The sequence below is a fragment of the Podarcis cretensis genome, assembly GCF_951804945.1.
Source record: "Podarcis cretensis genome assembly, chromosome: 13".
NCBI lineage: Eukaryota > Metazoa > Chordata > Lepidosauria > Squamata > Lacertidae > Podarcis > Podarcis cretensis.
Window position 1 is genome coordinate 36,032,531 of NC_137182.1, and position 18,828 is coordinate 36,051,358.

The 18,828-nt window shown below is 48.6% G+C and overlaps 1 protein-coding gene across 2 annotated transcripts; it reads left to right on the forward strand.

Moving 5' to 3' along the window:
• Positions 1 to 2,998: 2,998 nt before the first annotated feature.
• LOC307201293 (eukaryotic translation initiation factor 3 subunit C-like) lies at positions 2,999 to 18,004 on the forward strand. Of its 2 annotated transcripts, none has more exons than XM_079950348.1 (21): positions 2,999 to 3,137; positions 4,396 to 4,540; positions 5,340 to 5,405; positions 5,595 to 5,784; positions 7,021 to 7,146; positions 7,912 to 7,966; positions 8,103 to 8,212; positions 8,559 to 8,686; positions 9,386 to 9,542; positions 9,679 to 9,782; positions 10,599 to 10,740; positions 10,885 to 11,010; positions 11,224 to 11,317; positions 11,913 to 12,100; positions 13,059 to 13,283; positions 14,029 to 14,392; positions 15,314 to 15,473; positions 15,944 to 16,009; positions 16,357 to 16,444; positions 16,895 to 17,057; positions 17,821 to 18,004. In XM_079950348.1, exons 2-21 carry the CDS (start codon positions 4,440 to 4,442, stop codon positions 17,904 to 17,906), a joined length of 2,739 nt encoding a protein of 912 aa, XP_079806474.1. In that variant the 5' UTR covers positions 2,999 to 3,137; positions 4,396 to 4,439; the 3' UTR covers positions 17,907 to 18,004. The 2 variants fall into 2 exon arrangements, with proteins under 2 accessions (XP_079806474.1, XP_079806475.1); XM_079950349.1 differs by having other exon boundaries at positions 3,087 to 3,195.
• The last annotated feature ends 824 nt before the right edge of the window (positions 18,005 to 18,828 follow it).

An 18,828-nucleotide genomic window follows, 5' to 3' on the forward strand; every position in this document is an offset into this window, starting at 1 on the left:
ATATGTTTGGGGGATTTGTTGAGACAGTGGCTAGAAGTAGTGAGTGGAAGTAGCAAGGGTGCAGATTTTGGTTCAGAACATTATCAGAAAGCTTCCTAATGGGAAGAGCTTTTTGACAGTGGGAAATGCTGCCTGAGGAGGTAGTGGTGTCCCACACTGAGCACAGCTGGACTAGAGGATACCCAGAGACTCTTCTAGCTCTAAAATCTCTTGCCCAGCGTATACATATTTGTACAGAATGAAACATATTTTAAGTAAGGTTTTTAATCTTTGTCATCGGGGTAGCTAACAAACAATAAAGCCACAATAATGTAGGAGTTAAAGAGTGTTGGAGATGCGAGTTCAAATTCCTGCTCACGTGCAAAGCTTACTGGTGACACTGTGCAAGTCACTCTTTCTCTGCCTAACCAAACAAGTAGTGTGGTGGGGATACACAGAGAGGGCATGTGTTATTTATGTAATTAAAAGTATTTATAAACTGCTTTAAATTTCTATGCCACCCTTCATCCGAGCACAGGGCAGTTTACAATACAGTTGTACCTTGGAAATCGAAAGGAATCCGTTCCGGAAGTCCATTTGACTTCCAGAACATTTGGAAACCAAAGTCCGGCTTCTGATTGGCTGCATAAAGCCCGTCAGACATTCAGCTTCCAAAAATAGTTTGCAAACCGGAACAGTCGCTTCTGGGTTTGTGGCATTTGGGAGCCAAAACATGAGGAACTAAGCTGTTCCAAAACCAAGGTACAACTGTATTAAAAAAATACATAATGTAGCAAGCAAAAACAATAGCTCACAGTTTAAAAGGCCATAGATTGTTTAATTAGCCAAAGGTCTGGGAGAAGAGGACTGTTTTTGCCTGGTGCCTAATTTTTTTTATATTTCTAAGCAGAGTGCACACAATATACAAACCAACCTAATAACATGTTATTGACACCAGTCTGTCTCGGGAGACAATGAAGAAGTGTGCCTTTTGGGGGTGAAGACATATTGTTGGAAGTTTACTGTGCCTGCTGCGGCTGTAGAGACCGATATGGGAGAGACATGTCTTGTTGCAGCTCGGGCAGATAGCAGGAAAACAAATAAACATAAAAATGGAGATCTAGTAGTGACACAAGTTCCAATTTTCTAGAACTGAGGCATCTAATCATAAGCTTGCATTTTTATTAAAGCTTATATGTTTAATCAGGGCTTGTATTTTAAGAATGAGCTTAAAAATGTTCTGTTTCATGCCAGGCAGAAGACCAGCTGCCTAAAAACCTTGGCAAAATGTTTTTCTCCTAGACAAGGGCCCCCCCTGATTTATAGCAGAAAACAATTCTCAAAGTCGTAAAAAGGGAATTACAGGCTGAGAGCCAAGGTTACACTGACCCTACAAATTAAGGGTGGATAAATAGTAAAATGAGCCATATCTTCTTCCTAAGGTTAAAAAGGTCAAGAGCAGTGAAAAAGCAACTGGTCTGGCTGGCAGAAACAGAACATTTTTGGGAAGTCTTTTCTAAAGCTGTTTCTTTCTTAAACTAAGATCCTTTTAAGATTTCTTTTCCTTTTAAAAGGTTATTTATGTATTAAATATATTAGTTTAAATATAATTATGCAAAGGATTTAAGAAATGCTAGATTCTTATTTCATATAGTTGTAAGAGTTGTAACTATCCTGAAATTAAGTCAGCCACCAGCCAAGCCCCTTGTCAGACAGGAGACGCCATCGAGCACTCCTGATATATGGTTGTCAGGCCTTTTGTTTAGAAACCTTCAAATGAAGGAGATCTCTCAATGTTGATGTGAACTCAAATCCTTGACATATGTTTAAGATAAAAATTCAAGATTAATCATCTGTTTTGGAAGGCAATAGGGCAAGGAGGGCAAGAGGTGAGCTGGTAATTAAGATTCCTTGTTGAGACACATGTAAGATATATTATTACTTATTTGTCATTTATAGATAGAAGAATATATAGCTTTTTGATTCCCATAAAAGGGCGAGAGGAAATGGGTGTATCTTTTGTGATTGGTTCTAGCAAATAGCCAATAGGAATTTTAACCAGGCTGACTGGACAGAGGCAGCCACAGGAGGAGCAAGGGGGCTGGATTAAGGAAATATAAGTGCTGGCCAGAATGGCAAGAGGCCAGGCCAGAGCTTGGTAACCATATACCACTGTGCCTCATATTTATTTGTCTGACAAATAAATTACTATTTTAATTTCTCTATTGCTGCGTTGAATATTTCATTCCAGCTAAGCGTTAACCACAAGCAGGGTGCTACAGAACAAGGAATGCCTGTACATTACCATATGTCTTTGTAGGATATCCAAAGCAAATTATGCTTCAACGATGTTCCAAAGTACAAGGACAGCAGCTGAAAATGCTCATTTGTGCGTCAGTGCTTTTCTGATATTATACAGGGTCTTTTGCCGCAAGTAAAATTTCTCCAGATGATGCAAGTGATCTTAACAGATCTATGCAAGGGCAGACAATCTTTCATATGAGCCTGGTCCAGAGTTCTTAAGGCTTTTTGCGTTAGTAAAAATACCCTGAATATGGCCTGGGAGCAAATGCAGCTCCCTTGGCACAGGTGTTGAGCCCAGAGGTTATTGGAAGAAAGTCAGGATAAATAGGAAATTCCTAATTTAAGCCGTTGTGCTTTTAACTGGGGTAAGTGGTGTAAACGTTCGACTGCGTCACCGTCGATGACTAAAGCAGTGAAATGGTTATTTTCCAGAAAATACGGTACAGAATCATTGCTCTGAAGCACCAGCACGGCGAACAAAACGACAAACATTGCCTTTGCAGTTAAGGGCACAGGGCGTCACAGCATCTCTATATGGACTACAACTCCCATCATCCCTTTCTCCAGGTCACTTTGCCGCAAAGTTTAAGACCATAGAAATTAAAATGTAGAATCTCGGTAATCATGGAAAGCCACCTCTGTAGTCGTGATTTCCGCCCCGGCCCCCCCACCTTCGGAATGTACGAGTGGTGCCGCTCTAGAATTTAGCATCTCTATTATCTTAGCATTTCCCCTCTTAGGAAGGAAGTAGTCATCAGGGCCGCGCCGGGGTGTTGATGAGCCTGCAGAAGGCTTTGCGCATGCGCGTTGGCCGCGGGAAGCGACGCGCCTTCATTTTACCAGGCCCGGGCCGGGTAAGCGCGTGCTCGCGGTTCTTGGGGTCCCGTTGGATGAAGGAGGCAAACCCCGAAAGTTAGGGGAGGGAGGAGTAGGAGGCGTCCGAGGGGGGCCCCACCGGCTTCTTGGGTGGCCTTCGCTCTAGGAGGAGGGGGTTTTTGTCCCCATTGGGGAGATGCGTGTTTGTCTGTTTGGGCTGTCGGTGTTTTAAACTCAGCTGAGCGTTTGGAACATTTATACTGATGAGGTTTATATGTGGTTTTATGTAATATATGCATTGACATAATCCCTGGTGCGCTGTTGGTGATCTCAGTTCTCTGAGCGCTGGTCCTTCCTGGAGCCAAAATGGCTCCACTCCTAGCAAAGAGGAGGCATCGCGGCAGGATTGGGGGAGGCCCGAAGCTTCCAGAAGTAGTGGGGGGGGGGAGAGAGTTCAGTTTCCCACTCAGTGATGAACCTCACTGGATGAGCTTGGGCCAGTCACTGTCTGTCAACATTATTTACCTCTCAAGCTGCTTGTGAGGATAGAAAGGGGTTGGGTGGGACCAGAAGGATGTAACCCTCAGGCCCTCACAATGCTGGACAACTCCCATCATCCCTGACCATTGGTTTTGCTGGCTGGGACTGATGGGAGTTGCCAGATGGATGAAAGGCATGATAAACATAATATAAACCAACATCAGTGTGCTTGATGTTTTATGAGAAACACAAAATGACAGTCTGTGCCCTGAGATGCTTATAGCCTGCAGTTTGGTCTGCAGGGAGGCATAGAACAGCTGTCTCTTGCCCATTGCTGTACTCTGTTCCCATCAGCCATGGCTAATATAGGGTTGATGGGAGTTATCGGCTGAAACATCTGGAAGGTGCCAGGCTGGAGAAGAGATGATAAACATGAGAAGTATATGCATTTAGCTCAGTTACATGTGCTTAGGCTTAGTTTCCATTTAGGCTGGTGACAAAGAAGTTTGCCAAGGTTTATAACAAAGCATGCACAATAATTCATTCAGTGACCATTTTGCACGGGGGTTCTGTTCCTGGCCCCCATGTGCGTTAGCAGAGTGTGCACAAGCTCGCTCCGCCATGTTCTGCCCCCATTCTTCCCTCTTCTAGATCCAAAAGGACCCGCACGTCAGTGGTCTTGCATCAGTTGGACACACCTAAAATGGTTGCTGCCTGCATACCAGGTGTTGACATTATAAATGGAAGCAAATGAGCTCACTTTTGATATGATCATTGCACTCACTGGGCCTTTGGCTTCTTGTCTTTCCCATCCAGAATTGGGAGCAGTGGGTTGCTGACAGCCCAGAGCCACTGCCGCCATGTCGCGTTTCTTTACCACTGGCTCGGACAGTGAGTCGGAGTCGTCACTTTCTGGGGACGAGCTTGTAGCGAAGCCCGTTGGGGGCAATTTTGGAAAACAGTAAGTATGTGGGGGGAGGGCCGGGAGAACTTGAGTGAGAGGGTGGGAACAGAGGTTCCCAGGGAGTGATGAGTTGGAAGAAACAGAGAAACGGATGCCAACGTCCAGTTCTGGGCACCACAGTTCAAGAAGAACAATGACAAACTGGAACGTGTCCAGAGGAGGGCAACCAAAATGGTCAAAGGCCTGGAAACGATGCCTTATGAGGAACGGCTAAGGGAGCTGGGCATGTTTAGCCTGGAGAAGAGGAGGTTAAGGGGTGATAAGATAGCCATGTTCAAATATATAAAAGGATGTCACATAGAGGAGGGAGAAAGGTTGTTTTCTGCTGCTCCAGAGAAGCGGACACGGAGCAATGGTTCCAAACTACAAGAAAGAAGATTCCACCTAAACATTAGGAAGAACTTCCTGACAGTAAGAGCTGTTCGACAGTGGAATTTGCTGCCAAGGAGTGTGGTGGAGTCTCCTTCTTTGGAAGTCTTTAAGCAGAGGCTTGACAACCATATGTCAGGAGTGCTCTGATGGTGTTTCCTGCTTGGCAGGGGGTTGGACTCAATGGCCCTTGTGGTCTCTTCCAACTCTATGATTCTATGAGAATAAGGGGGAGCATTTCTGAATTAAAAGTCAGAAACAGGTAGTGAGGACAACATACCCACCTGTCTTGGGATTCCAGACCAAGCATCTCCTACTTCTGAGTTATGCACTGCCCCTTCCTCTCCCTGCCCTGCACCTCTCTCACCTGCTTCCACTGATCATTGATAGCAGGGATCCATTGTCTGTTCCTTTCCCTTTCTTGTAGGCCTCTGCTGTTGAGTGAAGATGAGGAAGATACAAAGAGGATTGTGCGCAGTGCAAAGGACAAGAGGTAAAGTGTGGTTGGCTTTGTGGGAGAAGTGGCCCCTCTGGTTTCTGGAGGGCTGTGCCAATGCCACATTTTTGGGTAGCTGGATAATTTCCCGTCCTGTTGAGCAGCATGTTGGTGGCACTGTGTTCTCTGAGGGCATATCAATGCCCCAGGCTTAACCATTCCTTCTTTGATCTTCCCTTACTGCAGGTTTGAGGAGCTTACAAACTTGATCAAAACAATCCGGAATGCCATGAAGATCCGGGATGTCACCAAATGCCTAGAGGAGTTTGAGCTGCTGGGCAAGGCCTATGGCAAGGCCAAGAGCATTGTTGACAAGGAGGGAGTGCCCCGCTTCTACATCCGCATCCTCGCAGACCTTGAGGACTACCTCAATGAGGTACTGGGGCCAGCAGGGAGGTTTTTGGTCCACAAAGTCCCTGTGCCTGGCTCAAGAGGGTTTCGTGGCAATTTGAGTCTGACACCTAGGGCTAAGGGAAAAGAAGGGAATCTGTTCTCCTTCTTCCCTCCTGACAAAGAATTACAGTGGGGCCTCGCAAGACGAAATTAATTCGTTCCGCGAGTTGCTTCGTCTTGTGATTTTTTTGTCTTGCGGAGCGCGGATTCCCCGGGTATTAACGGCTTTAAGAAAAAGGAAGCAAACCCACAAGACGTTTTCGTCTTGCGAAGCAAGCCCATAGGGAAATTCGTCTTGCAAAGCACCTCAAAAAATGGAAAACCCTTTCGTCTAGCGAGTTTTTCGTCTTGCGGGGCACCACTGTATGAGCTTCATTGCAAAAGGGAGCTGAATGTAGAGCTCCCAGGATCAACTTTGATGCCTTTTTGGTGTCTCCTTTTACTGCCGGTTTGTTCCTGCATGAATGGAGTTGGATTCAAGGTATGGGGGCTAATTGGGGAGAGAAGTGCTCTGAATCAGTTGAGCAGTGGATCTGGATCCCATGTGGATCTGCCTATTTGTTAAGATCTGAACACACATCCCACTTTTTACTGTGCAGGAGCCAAGTTTAAATGTGTGTTGTGTTTTTCATGTTGCTCCTATTTTCGTGTATCATCTTGGCGTGGATGTTGGTTTTCAAAACACGTAGTTTTTGTTGTAAAGCTGTTGTGTTCTGTAAGCTGCCTTGAAGGCTTTGCAGAGTGGACCTAGAAATTTGAATGTCTGAAATATATAGAGAGCAAGAAGGCATATAGGGAAAGTAAGAGCAAGATGCCATCCACCTGCCTCTCATCCAAGGTACTAGGGCAGTCTATATGGTTGGTCTCTTCCCCATCCCCACGACAGCCCTGCAAGGTAGGTTCAGTTGAGAAAAGGTGACTAAGCCTAAGACACTTCACAGCTTTGTGGGAATTTGAACACAGATCTCTGGTCCCAGCTCTGATACCCACTGTTGCACCATTCTGAGCCTTCATGCAGCACTGGGATGGGGAGTGGTAACAAGCCAATCCCACAGACCCAAGACTCTGGGATCCTGAAGGGAATAGCTAGAGAGCAAAATGGCTGTCCTCTTGCACATAGCTTTGGTTTGCATGTTTAGAGAAAAAGGGAGATAGGCTGGTGTGTGGACCAAATGACCATGGGATGCCTGTAATTTCATCTTCCTTCTGGCTTTCATAGCTCTGGGAGGACAAGGAAGGCAAGAAGAAGATGAACAAGAACAACGCCAAAGCCCTAAGCACCCTCCGCCAGAAGATCCGGAAGTATAACCGAGATTATGAGGCCCAGATCATGAGCTACCGCCAGGTACTGGCGCATGGTTGGGTGGAGGGCATTCAGGGAGGCGGCTGAGACATTGGGAATTATGTATAGCTCAGTCAGTGCAGCATGAGACTCTTAATTTCAGGGTTGTGGGTTCGAGCCCCATGTTGGGCAAAATATTCCTGCATTGCAGGGGGTTGGACTAGATGACCCTCATGTTCCCTTCCAAGTCTATGAATCCCTTAGGACCTCTGACCTTCAAGATGTTGCTGGACTCCCAGCTCCCATCTGCCCCAGCCAGCATGGCCAAGGGTCAGGGAAGCTGGGAGTTGTAATTCAGCAAGATCTGGAGGTCCACAGTCACTGTCCTTGCTTTAGGCAGTAGGGTTGATTACTGGCTTCGCCAGTTGTGTTAAGCATGGGTAGGCAAACTAAGACCCATGGACCGGATCTGGCCCAGTCGCCTTCTAAATCCAGCCCATGGATGGTCCGGGAATCAGCGTGTTTTTACATGAGTGGAATGTGCTCTTTTATTTAAAATGCATCTCTGGGCTATTTGTGGGGCATAGAAATTCCCCCTCCCCCCAAAAAAAATAGTCTGGCCCCCCACAAGGTCTTAGAGACAGTGGACTGGCCCCCTGCTGAAAAAGTATGCTGACCCCTGGTGTTAAAGGCTCAGGTGAAAAAACAGGTGAAAGCGGAAGGGAGGGTTTGGAGGAGTCAGGCTGTGCTGGAAGAGCGATTCTGTCCGGTTCAAATTAAAGAAGAGTACCCAACATGCATCTTGACCACATGTCTGCTTTCGCCTAGAACCCCGAACAGTCAGCTGATGAAGACGAGGACAAGAAAAATGATGATTCAGAGGGTGAGTGGTGATGATCATGATGCAGTGCGTAGGAGATGGAAGCTGTGCAGCTCACTGGCTATCCTTCTTTGTGTGAGGTAGGGAGCGGGATTTGAGATTTCCCCTCTCAGTGACACCCCCCGCTTTCTGGCTTTAGGTTCCTCCTCTTCTGGTGAGGATGACGATGAGGGAATGAGCGCCGCGGCTTTCCTGAAGAAGAAAGAGGGGGCAGCTGAGGGACGGGGCAAGTTTCCCAAAAAGATGGAGGTAAGAGCTGAATGGGGGGGCGGGGGGGGCAGCATGTTGTGATGCCCTCCTCTGGCCAGCATAGGCATGGCATCCGGTGCTTCCCTCAAAGCAGCTGCCAGAAGGACTTTTGTGCCAAGCAACTCAGAGGGGAGGAAGGCAAAAGATCACTATTCCTTTTGCAGCAGAAAATAATAATCCAGAAGCGTGGGGAGCAGGAACAGGGTTCCCATGGGACTTCTGTTGCTCTGAGTCACTTTATGGCCCTCCCTGGCTGAATCTGAGTGAAAACTTTTTTCGTCACATGGTTTGCTGGTGCATAATTTTTCTTCTCTCCAACCCCCCCCCCCCCCCCCGCTCTTGGCAGGATGAAGATGAAGAGGAGGAGGACTCTGATGATGATGAAGACTGGGGCTCGTCAGATTCAGAATCTGACTCTGAGTCAGATGAAGATGAGGGCAAATACACCTCCTTGGCCTCCAAGTTCCTTAAGAAGTAAGGAGGCAGCTTCTATGGGTTCAACACTTCCCATCATCTTTGGATTACAGTCTCCAGACCTCTGGCTGAGGGATCTGTCAGTTGTGAATCTACCTTTGATCACAATCTGGAATTTCAGACTCAGGACCTGAAGGTGGAACACTGTGTGTTGTCCTGTTCACCCAGCTCACTTCGGAGCCTGAGTTGTTGAGGAGCCAGACCCATTACTTTGACCCTTGCTCACTGCTTTAGGTGGCAGCATCCATGTCAGGGCATAATGGATGTCTATGGTGCAATGGTAGTTAGCTATCTCACATTAGGGGAGCGTCTTAAAGTTTGATGGGCACTTTTAGATCTGAGAAATAATGGCCCCATCTGGGCTGTGACAGGTGCTCTGTACCATGGAGCAGACTTGTGCTCTGTTCCCCCAAGAACAGAAATAAAACCAAGAATTGCAGGGAAGTAGATCTTGGCTAAACAAGGGGTGGGGGACCTCAGGTCTGGGTCTCTGTAGGTGAGTTTTTAAGCTTCTGCATTGGGCATTTTGGTGACTGCATAGGTCTGGATCAAATAAGCTTTTGAGTCTGGCTTTGTTAGTGCTTGATCTGTGGTCGAGGCCAGTGGCAGGGTCTGGGCTTGTATGGTTCAGGCAACTCAGGAAGTAAGAATTCCAGGTTAAAAGAGGGATTCAGTCCTGTTTTAATTCTCCCTGACCAGAACTGGCACTGAGGAGGACAAAAGAGTTTTGGAGAAGAAGCGGGAAGAGAAGGCAAAGAAAAAGCAGGACCGCAAATCCAAGAAATATGAAGATGATGAGGATGACAATGAGGGGGGCGAGTGGGAGAAGGTTAAAGGAGGTGTCCCTCTGGTCAAGGTGAGTCTCTCTCTGCAAGCAGTTGGGAATGTGGGAGTAGAACGAACTGCATGGTGTTGCTGCCTTTATTTTTACTTCTCTCCATCTTCCAAACATGGTTGGAGCCTGACGTTCCTCCCCCCACCCCGCTTTGCAGGAGAAACCAAAGATGTTTGCCAAAGGTACAGAGATCAACCACACTGTAGTCGTGAAGAAACTCAATGAGATTCTCCAGGCCCGTGGAAAGAAAGGCACGGATCGGTAAGGCCAGTGAGCGTTGATGTGATGAAGGGCAAGGTGGCATAGGAGACTGCGCTTGGGAAAAACTGAGCGTGGTTCTCGTTACCTCACCTCTAGAAGGCTGCTGCAGAGCTGCAAAAGGTTCAGAAAAGGGCAGCTTGAAATGATTGAGGGCTTGGACAACTCTGAAAGAGAATTAGACAAATCCATGGAGGATAAGGGTGGCAGTGGCTGCTTAACCCTGATGGCCATGTTCTGTCTCCCCTGTTGGAGGCATCATGCTCCTGGGTACCAATTTCTGAGCATCACAAGTGCAGAGAGAGTGCTCTCGTGCTCAGGCCCTGCTTACAGGCTCCTTGTAGGTAGGCCTTTGGTTGGCCACTGTGAGAACAGGATGCCAGACTAGGTAGGCCTTTGGACTGATCCAGCAGCATCTGCTAAGTATTTTTAACTGGAGGATGGGACTTGGGACGCTCTACATGCTGAACTCGCATCCTCCAAACCTCTGCTCCCAAACCTGCAGCAGATTCTTAGGGGCGGGGATAGAATTCTGTTGTGCAAGTGGAAGCTTGTTCCAAAGCAGAAATGCAGTGTTGGATCCCAGGTATATCTACTGCCGGATATCCTAAATAGGACAAAGGGTGGTGCATAAATGTTTTAAGTGAATCTGAAAGTGATGAAAATGAAGGGGGTTCACACGGGCGTCAGTGGTTTTGGCACAGGACACAAGGAGGGTTGTGCAGAGTTGGGGATGTATCTCAAAAGAAGCATGTCCAGCCATCTGCTTTCCCCTCCCTCCTTCTGCACTGAGCTCCTTCACCTCCTTCCCCCTCCTAGAGCGGCTCAGATTGACCTTCTGCAGCTTTTGGTTGGAATTGCAGCAGAGAACAACCTGGGGATTGCCATCGATGTCAAAATCAAGTTCAACATTGTTGCTTCTTTGTATGACTACAACCCTAACTTGGCTACCTACATGAAGGTATGGAATTAGGAGGGGAGGGGAAGAAGTGGCCCGAAAGCACGGCACGTGCATAGGGGCCACAGGAAGCACGCAGTTTCTTTCCCAGAATGCCAGGGGGCCTTAATGTTTCCCTCTCTACTCCTCTTCTCCCACCACGTGCAGCCAGAGATGTGGCAGAAATGCCTGGGCTCCATTGAAGAGCTCCTGGACATCCTCTTTGCCAACCCCAACATCTTCATTGGCGAGAACATTGCAGAGGACTCTGAAAACCTGGCCAACAGCGAGCAGGTGAGCATTTCTGAATCAGGCATCATTCCTCCCCATCTTTGGGGCATCCTGCCAACCCAGTAAGATGGGCTAGTTTGAAATCTACTAGAAACAGCAGGTGGGAGGCTGGTACAGATTGGCAGGTCAGGAAAGAAAAAGGCTTGTGTGTGTCTCTGCCTAGCAGTCTTGACCCCCTTAACCCACTTGTGTGTCTCCCCCTGTCTCCCTCTCTAGCCCTACCGTGTTCGTGGCTGCATTCTGACTCTGGTGGAGCGCATGGATGAAGAGTTCACAAAGATCATGCAGAACACAGATCCCCATTCCCAGGGTGAGTGTGCCTGTCACAGAAAGTGGGGTCTCGGAGGCATACCAGGGTGGAGTTGGACTGAAAGTTTCAGCTAGTGGAGGGCTGGTGTGGAACAGGGAACTTCTCAAATAGAGGGAACCCTAAGGAATCTGTGCTGTGTTTTCCCCTGAAAAGACACCTCTGCCAGCTGTTTGCCTCTTTTGGAACGATCCCTCAAGAACCAGGGATTGAATTTGGAATGTTTGCCAGCCTTTTCTGTTTTCGTGCCTCCCAGTTTGCTTGCTTGCTACAAAAAGCTTTTTTTAAAAAAAACTGACTTCGGAGCGTCCTTGAAAAATAAAAAGTTTAGCAAAAAGCAGCAGGTCAGAAAACTGAGTAGGTGGTAGAAAGTGGCTGAATGCTTTGGAAAAAGGTCACCCAGTCTAAGCAGAGAGGATCTGTATGTTTTCATGTCTCTTAACTCGGCAGTCATGTGGACTAGAAACATTCTCTTTGGGCCACAAAATGGGAAGCTGCGGTTTCTCAGGAGTGTCAGATTCTGCATGGCAAATAGGGAGAAGCCAGCAGCCCCACCTCGAAAGACTGCCATGTGAATGCATGTTCCCCTTTCCACCAGAGTACGTGGACCACCTGAAGGACGAGGGCCGAGTCTGCAAGATCATCGACCGGGTGCAGAACTACCTGCAGGACAAGGGAACCACGGAGGAGGTGTGCCGCATCTACCTGCGCTGCATCCTCCACACCTACTACAAGTTTGACTACAAGGCTCACCAGCGGCAACAGGGCCCGGCAGGAGACAGCAAGGTAGGCCAGCCTCTGGGGCAGCAAAGCCCCCACCAGCCGCCCTTGCTTTGCCCAGGATATTCGCACTCTGCGGTTGCACCTATAGGTTTTGTGCGTGGGGCATAACCCCGTGGATGAGAAGATGTTTCTCATGCCCTAAATTGGCAAATGCATAAGAAGCTGTCATGTATCTGGTCGTACTTGCCCTGCTTTTGACCAGCACAGCCTGCTCTGATTGGTAGCTTCCCTCCAGGGTCTTAGGCAAACCTCTTTCTGTTGCCTTCTGAATGGAGCCTTCTAACTGGAGATAACTAGGGGATTGATCCTGGGGCCACAGACAGGCAAAGCGCTACGCCAGTGGTGAGGAACCTGTGGCTTCTGCCAGGTGTCTCTGTGGATTACAAGTCCCATTGCTCCTGACGGTTGGCTGTGCTGGCAAGGGTGATAGGAGTTGGAATCCACCAGTATCTGGAGGGCCATCTCTGCACTAAGCCATGGCCCATTCCCAAAATAAGGTTTGGAAATGATACTGTCAGGCTGGGAAAAGTTGAGGTGGATGCTGAGGGTTTGGCCCGGAAGGACATCAGGGATTTTCAGGAAGCTTCGTTGTGATTCAGTTTAGCTGCCATGGCTTCTTTCAAAGGATCCTAGGACCTGTGTGTGTAGTCATGCTAATTTGAAAACTGGTTTCAGGTTTGTAAGTTGGACAGGGCCCTTAGTATTGTACCGGCAAAGGAGGACCGTGAAAGTTGAGGGGCAATTGAGTTTTGGGTAACCAACCTGGTCCCCTCCAGATAGGGTTGGACTCCAACTCCCATCAGCCCCAGCAAGCATGGCCAACGGTCAGAAATGATGGGAACTGGAGTCCAACAATATCTGGAGGTTTGCTATCTCTATGCAAGGGTAACATTTTGGTATTTGGGAGTGGGGTGGGACTCCTCAGGCTAAAGGACATGTTGCATAACCTGCTTGCCCGCAGTCGGAACAAGACCAGGCCGAGAACGAAGCAGAGGACTCGGCGGTGCAGATGGAGCGCCTCTGCAAGTTCATCTACGCCAAGGACAGGACAGACCGGATCCGAACCTGCGCCATCCTCTGCCACATTTACCACCACGCCCTGCACGACCGCTGGTACCAGGCCCGCGACCTGATGCTCATGAGTCACCTACAGGACAACATTCAGCATGCAGACCCCCCTGTGCAGGTCAGAGAACAAAACTGGGGAGGCTGAGGCGTATGCTGTGTTGCTGATGGTTTATTGAAGCAGTCTTAATGAATTTGAGTAACGATAAAAGCCAGTCCTCCAAGAACAGGGAATGAGAGGCTCGGAGTCGTAATAATAATAATTATTATTTTTACCCCGCCCATCTGGCTGGGCTTCCCAAGCCACTCTGGGCAGCTTCCAACAAAGATTAAAAATAGATAAAAATGTCACACATTAAAAACTTCCCTGAACAGGGCTGCCTTCAGATGTCTTTGCCCCGCCCAAGAAGCTGCAAGTTGCTGATGCAGATGATTGTAAAGGGTTTGGAGAGGAGCAGAGCCCCCTCTCCTTGCTGCTCCACGCTTTTCCTCTTACATGTGGGCCACACTTGCATCTGGTGACACTAGCCACAACATCATATGTGGTCGATGAGACTTCCTTTCCTAACTTCACAATGCCTCTGCCCTGCTTGGCAACCTGCTGTCTGCAGTAGCTGCCTTGGGGTGAAAAGTGGTGGGGGGAAAGGGCCAGGAGCAGCAGATGGTAACATAAAGGAGTGGCAGAGAATTAATGGAGACTGGAGAGGGTCGACAGAGTGCAGCAGTGCCCATTTGTGTCCCACCCTTATTACAAAGGAGCAGTTGCAGGAAGCGAATGTTTGGGGAGTGGTTTTTCAGGTGCTGCCTTTTGGAGAGGGCAGCTGGGTCTCCGCCTCCACCTCCTCTGACCTTCTCGGCTCTTGCAGATTCTGTATAACCGGACAATGGTGCAGCTGGGGATCTGTGCCTTCCGCCAGGGCATGATCAAGGACGCCCACAACGCCCTGCTGGACATCCAGTCGAGCGGGCGGGCCAAGGAGCTGCTGGGGCAGGGCCTGCTGATGCGCAGCATGCAGGAGCGCAACCAGGAGCAGGAGAAGATTGAGAAGCGCCGCCAGGTCCCCTTTCACATGCACATCAACCTGGAGCTGCTGGAGTGCGTCTACCTGGTCTCAGCCATGCTGCTGGAGATCCCCTACATGGCCGCGCATGAGTTTGACGCCCGCCGGCGCATGATCAGCAAGCAGTTCCACCACCAGCTCCGGGTGGGCGAGCGCCAGCCCCTTCTCGGTGAGTGGCTTTCCTCTTTTAACCGTGAGATGCGTTTCTGGGTACGCTGGCCAGGGGGCTTCTATTCCTCTGTCATGCCAGACCTTCTAACAAGAATCTTCCCAGGCTTGACTTAGAATCCTTCCTGTGTCTCTGGGCAAATAATGGAATCTTTGAGGCAACTGCAGGTCTGGGCCTAGAGGTGCTTGAACGCTGCAGTCTGTTGGTGTGTTAAGCAAAGGAGCATTTTGCTTTTTGCCTCTTCCTAGTTTCTTGGGGAGGGGCAGATTTTCCTTTGGCCTCTGTGACATCGCCAGGCATGATCCAGGGTTCACAAAAGTTGTCTTGCCACATTAGCCAGCCTCCCACTATGGTTCGCTTGCTTTGGCACCGTTTCCCAAACTGTTTCTTGTGTTCTGTTGGTTCTATAATTTTTTTTAAAAAAGTTGCTCCCTCATCTTAATTTGGCAGCTGTTTATTATTATTATTTTGTAAATGCATATTTATCAGAACTGCAGGTGGCACTCGACACCTTGGAGTCATTCAATGCTGTGTTGGAAAACAGAGCAAACGATTCTTCACAGATGATGCCTGCTGCCAAATTGTGTGTCTTTGTTTTTCCTTTACAGCTACTTTTACGCACCCTTCCATAACTATTTGTTTAAACCTAAGAAAAAATCAACTGAAGTTACGCAGATTTCTCTAATAAGTTTTATTTTTATTGGATAATTTATTTATTTATTTTGACACAAGGGCTAGAAAAAAATCTTTTTCTGGATACAAAAATGAAAGCTGGTTTTTGTTTGCATTGTCTTCATGTGCAATAGGATGTTAAGGGGGTGTGGCCTGCCTTGCTAGCTAATCAAAATCCTGTTCACCAAGACAAGGAATGCCTTCCCCATTTGATGACCCCTTTCCCCCTCTCCCCCCATCTTTCTTCAGGCCCCCCAGAATCGATGAGGGAACATGTGGTGGCAGCATCTAAAGCTATGAAGATGGGCGACTGGAAGACGTGTCACCGTTTCATTGTTAATGAGAAAATGAATGGGAAGGTCTGGGACCTGTTCCCCGAGGCTGACAAAGTGCGAGGCATGCTTGTCCGGTCAGTTGCATGGGAATGGGGTGATGGGGCGGTTCCTCCATAGAATCATAGAGTTGGAAGGGACCCCGAGGTTCATCTAGTCCAGCCCCCTGCAATTGCAGGAATATGCAGCTGTCCTGTAGAAAGCTGCCTTATCCTGAGTCAGACCATTGCTCTGTTTAGCTTGGGCATATCCACCTTGATGGATAAAGGGGCGAAGCCTGGGACCATCAGTGCTCCAGCCCCTGAGCTATGGGGCCATCTATGCAGGCTAGGAGGGGAGGGCTTGGAACCCAGTTCTTGAAATGGAGAAGAGGGAGCAGAATTGGGATGTCTGTGTTGATAGCGGCCACCTTGTCTGGGTGCAGGTGGGTGCTGAGAGGCTGGGGGGGGGTGTCTGTCTGGGGACTGGAAAGCGTAGCTTTGCCCCCCTTTCAGGGATCTCTGCCTGGCTCTCATGACTGCTCCCCTCCCTTGTTTCTCCCTGGCAGGAAGATCCAAGAGGAGTCTCTCCGAACCTACCTCTTCACTTACAGCAGCGTCTATGACTCCATCAGGTATTGTGTGAAGGTCATCATGGCCTCCTGGTTGCTCTTTCAGCCTAACAGCTTTTTGGCCAGGGTGTGAGTGGTGGATGTGGCATAAGTGGCTGAGTGCCTCTTATCTGTGCACATGTTGCTTCGGCATCCCCTCTGCAGGCTCCCTATCGATAAAATATATCAGTCAAAGGAATCCATCCTCTGTACATGGCACACTTGGGTACCTTCTTTGGTTGCCATTGACCTTTTTAGATTTTCTGCCAGGCAGGCTGCTGATGGCCGAGTCTCACAAGCTCAGCTTCCACCTCTTTCTTCCTCTCTCTCTCTCCCCATGCCCCCTCCCCCAATTATACCTCCCTTTCTAGCATGGAGATCCTGTCTGATATGTTTGAGCTGGACCTGCCCACAGTGCACAGTATCATTAGCAAGATGATCATCAATGAAGAGCTGATGGTGAGTGATGCCTTCTCGCATGGCAGACGGGTGGCTTGAGGAGGCCTAGAGATGGGTGGCAACCACAGGAGGGGACCCTTGACCAGGAGAAAGTGGGTTGCCCTTGTACAAACCAGCTCAAGGGGTGTGGGAGAAGAGGGTCAGGGCTGGTTATTTCTCTTGAAAGAAATAAGAGGCAACATGGGGTGAGCATGAGAAGCGAGTCGTCCAAATATAAGCCGCCAAGCAGTATAGGCCTCACCCCTAAAATGAGATCTCTTTGTGAAAGAGAAATATATAAATCTCTGGTGTGCAGTCCAGTGCTTTTGGCAGTCTCCAGCCCCGTTGCACTATGAATAACTCAGTTGGCAAACAGGGTACTGAAGTTCCATAGACCAACACTTTACAAGGTTTCTAACATGTCTCTCCTTCGCTGGGTTTGTCTGAGCCTCCCAAATCTTCCTTTCCCAGGCCTCTTTAGACCAGCCGACCCAGACAGTTGTGATGCACCGGACGGAGCCCACGTCCCAACAGAACCTGGCGCTCCAGCTGGCTGAGAAGCTGGGCAGCCTCGTGGAGAACAACGAGAGGGTCTTTGACCAGAAGCAAGGCACCTATGGGGGCTACTTCCGGGGTGAGCGAGCGTCCTGGAAGCCAGTTGCAGCCACAACTTCTTGCTTCTCCTATCTCCATTCCTTTAGCCACTTTGTGTCTGTTATCTGTCTGGGGACAAATAGGGCTACTGTTCCCATAAGTATTTATTTCTCTTTAAAAATTCTGGCCTTTGTGATATGGGGCAAAAGCTAAGGAAACCAGTTCCCATTAATGATGGTCAGCTTCTCTTGGTTCCTTGCAGCCACAGCTTTACCTGCATCTCACCTGATCTTATATCAAATCAAATCCAAACTTTATTTATGGAGTTGAGTGAGTGGCAGGTAGGTGTGGCCTGCAAAAAAACAACCACATAGGCCTGATTGGCTGGCCTGAGTTGGCCCACCGGCTGGAAGTTACCACCCCTGCATTCTTTGAATGGTTTATCTGCTTTCCTTCCCTCATCACAGGATCCAAATCCTCCTTTGGTTCAGCACTTCTCCCTCTATACAGGACACAAAGATGACAGTTGTTCTCTCCCCGCATTTTCTAAATCCAAAGTGTGCCGATTTCATTGCAAAACGATGGTTTGTTTTGGTCGAAGAGCCAGGAAGTGTGGACTCGAGAGCCACTTTGCCTTGGTCTCCGTGTACCTGTCTTGTTTTCCATAAGCTGCGCAGCAAACCCATTTCTGCTGTAATCTTGCTTGCCCACTTTCCACTGGTGCCTTGTAGCTCAACTCTCTCTTCTCTCTCTCTCTCTCTCTCTCTCTCTCTCTCTCTCTCTCTCTCTCTTTCGCCCTCCAGACCAGAAGGATGGCTACCGCAAGAACGAAGGAGGCTACATGCGGCGTGGAGGGTATCGGCAGCAGGAGCGACAAAGCAACTATTGATTCCCTAAGCCATCACAGTAGAGTTTCCTGGTGCAGGGAAGATCTTATTCCAGTTCCCATGGTTCAAACACTTAATAAAGAGTTTGTTTGGAGCGTGACTGGCCTGTGGTGTCTTTGGGAGCACAAGAAGCAGCGTGGGAGATGAGAACCAGAGTCAGGAAATCATTGCGTGCCACGTGGCCACTGGGGGCATCATCCAGCCTTTGCCCTTTGGCTTCAGGCAGCGGGGCCAAATGTGTCTCAGCCTCTCTTTGTGGATTTTGGCTCTCTTCCCAGTCCATAACCCATATCTGCAGGCTGTGCCCCTCGGTGAACCTGCTCTGTGATTTCCCCAAGTGTTTTTGCCTGCCCTGAATATGCCTCTTGCATACCTGGATGGAGAGATGTGCTCTGGCTGTGGCTGGGAGCCAGGTGACTCCCAGAATGTTGTCCTTGAGTTGAAAAAGTTACTTACCCTGGCAGAACCCTGAGAATGAGTGAATGTAGCTGCCAAGAGTCCCACTGCTAGGAGAAGCGAATGACAGTTTCAAGGCCGAGTCCATTCATTTATAAGCTGCCTCCCCCTGCATCACGCCAGCATCTGAACCTATTGGATATTTGTCCACAACTGTGACTTTTTTAATTAAAGAGAAAACAAATAGATGAGACTGCTTCCTGCCGAGTGTTGAGGGGAAGCACAAGGAAGGGAAGATGAATTTCTCTGAGGTCACTAAGTGCATTGTCAAAGGACTTTGTCCTTAAAACCAAACTCCTCCGTTGGATAGGGTTCTCTCCATGGAGGAGAGAGAGACATAGATGCTTCTTACTGAAGCAGAGCTGATTTATTAACTCCATATGATGGTTCTGACTGGCTGAGCTTAAGTATGGTGGCTGCTAATGCTTTTTCAATTTAACAATATTTAGCAAAGCCCACTCCTGCCAA

What these genes read in the sequence shown, in the direction of transcription:
- LOC307201293 (XM_079950348.1), top strand. Translation starts at nt 4,440, where the DNA reads ATGTCGCGTTTCTTTACCACTGGCTCGGACAGTGAGTCGGAGTCGTCA. An exon ending in GAAAAATGATGATTCAGAGG is followed by an intron (nt 7,967 to 8,102) that starts GTGAGTGGTGAT and finishes TTCTGGCTTTAG; the next exon opens with GTTCCTCCTCTTCTGGTGAG. An exon ending in ATGCAGACCCCCCTGTGCAG is followed by an intron (nt 13,284 to 14,028) that starts GTCAGAGAACAA and finishes CGGCTCTTGCAG; the next exon opens with ATTCTGTATAACCGGACAAT.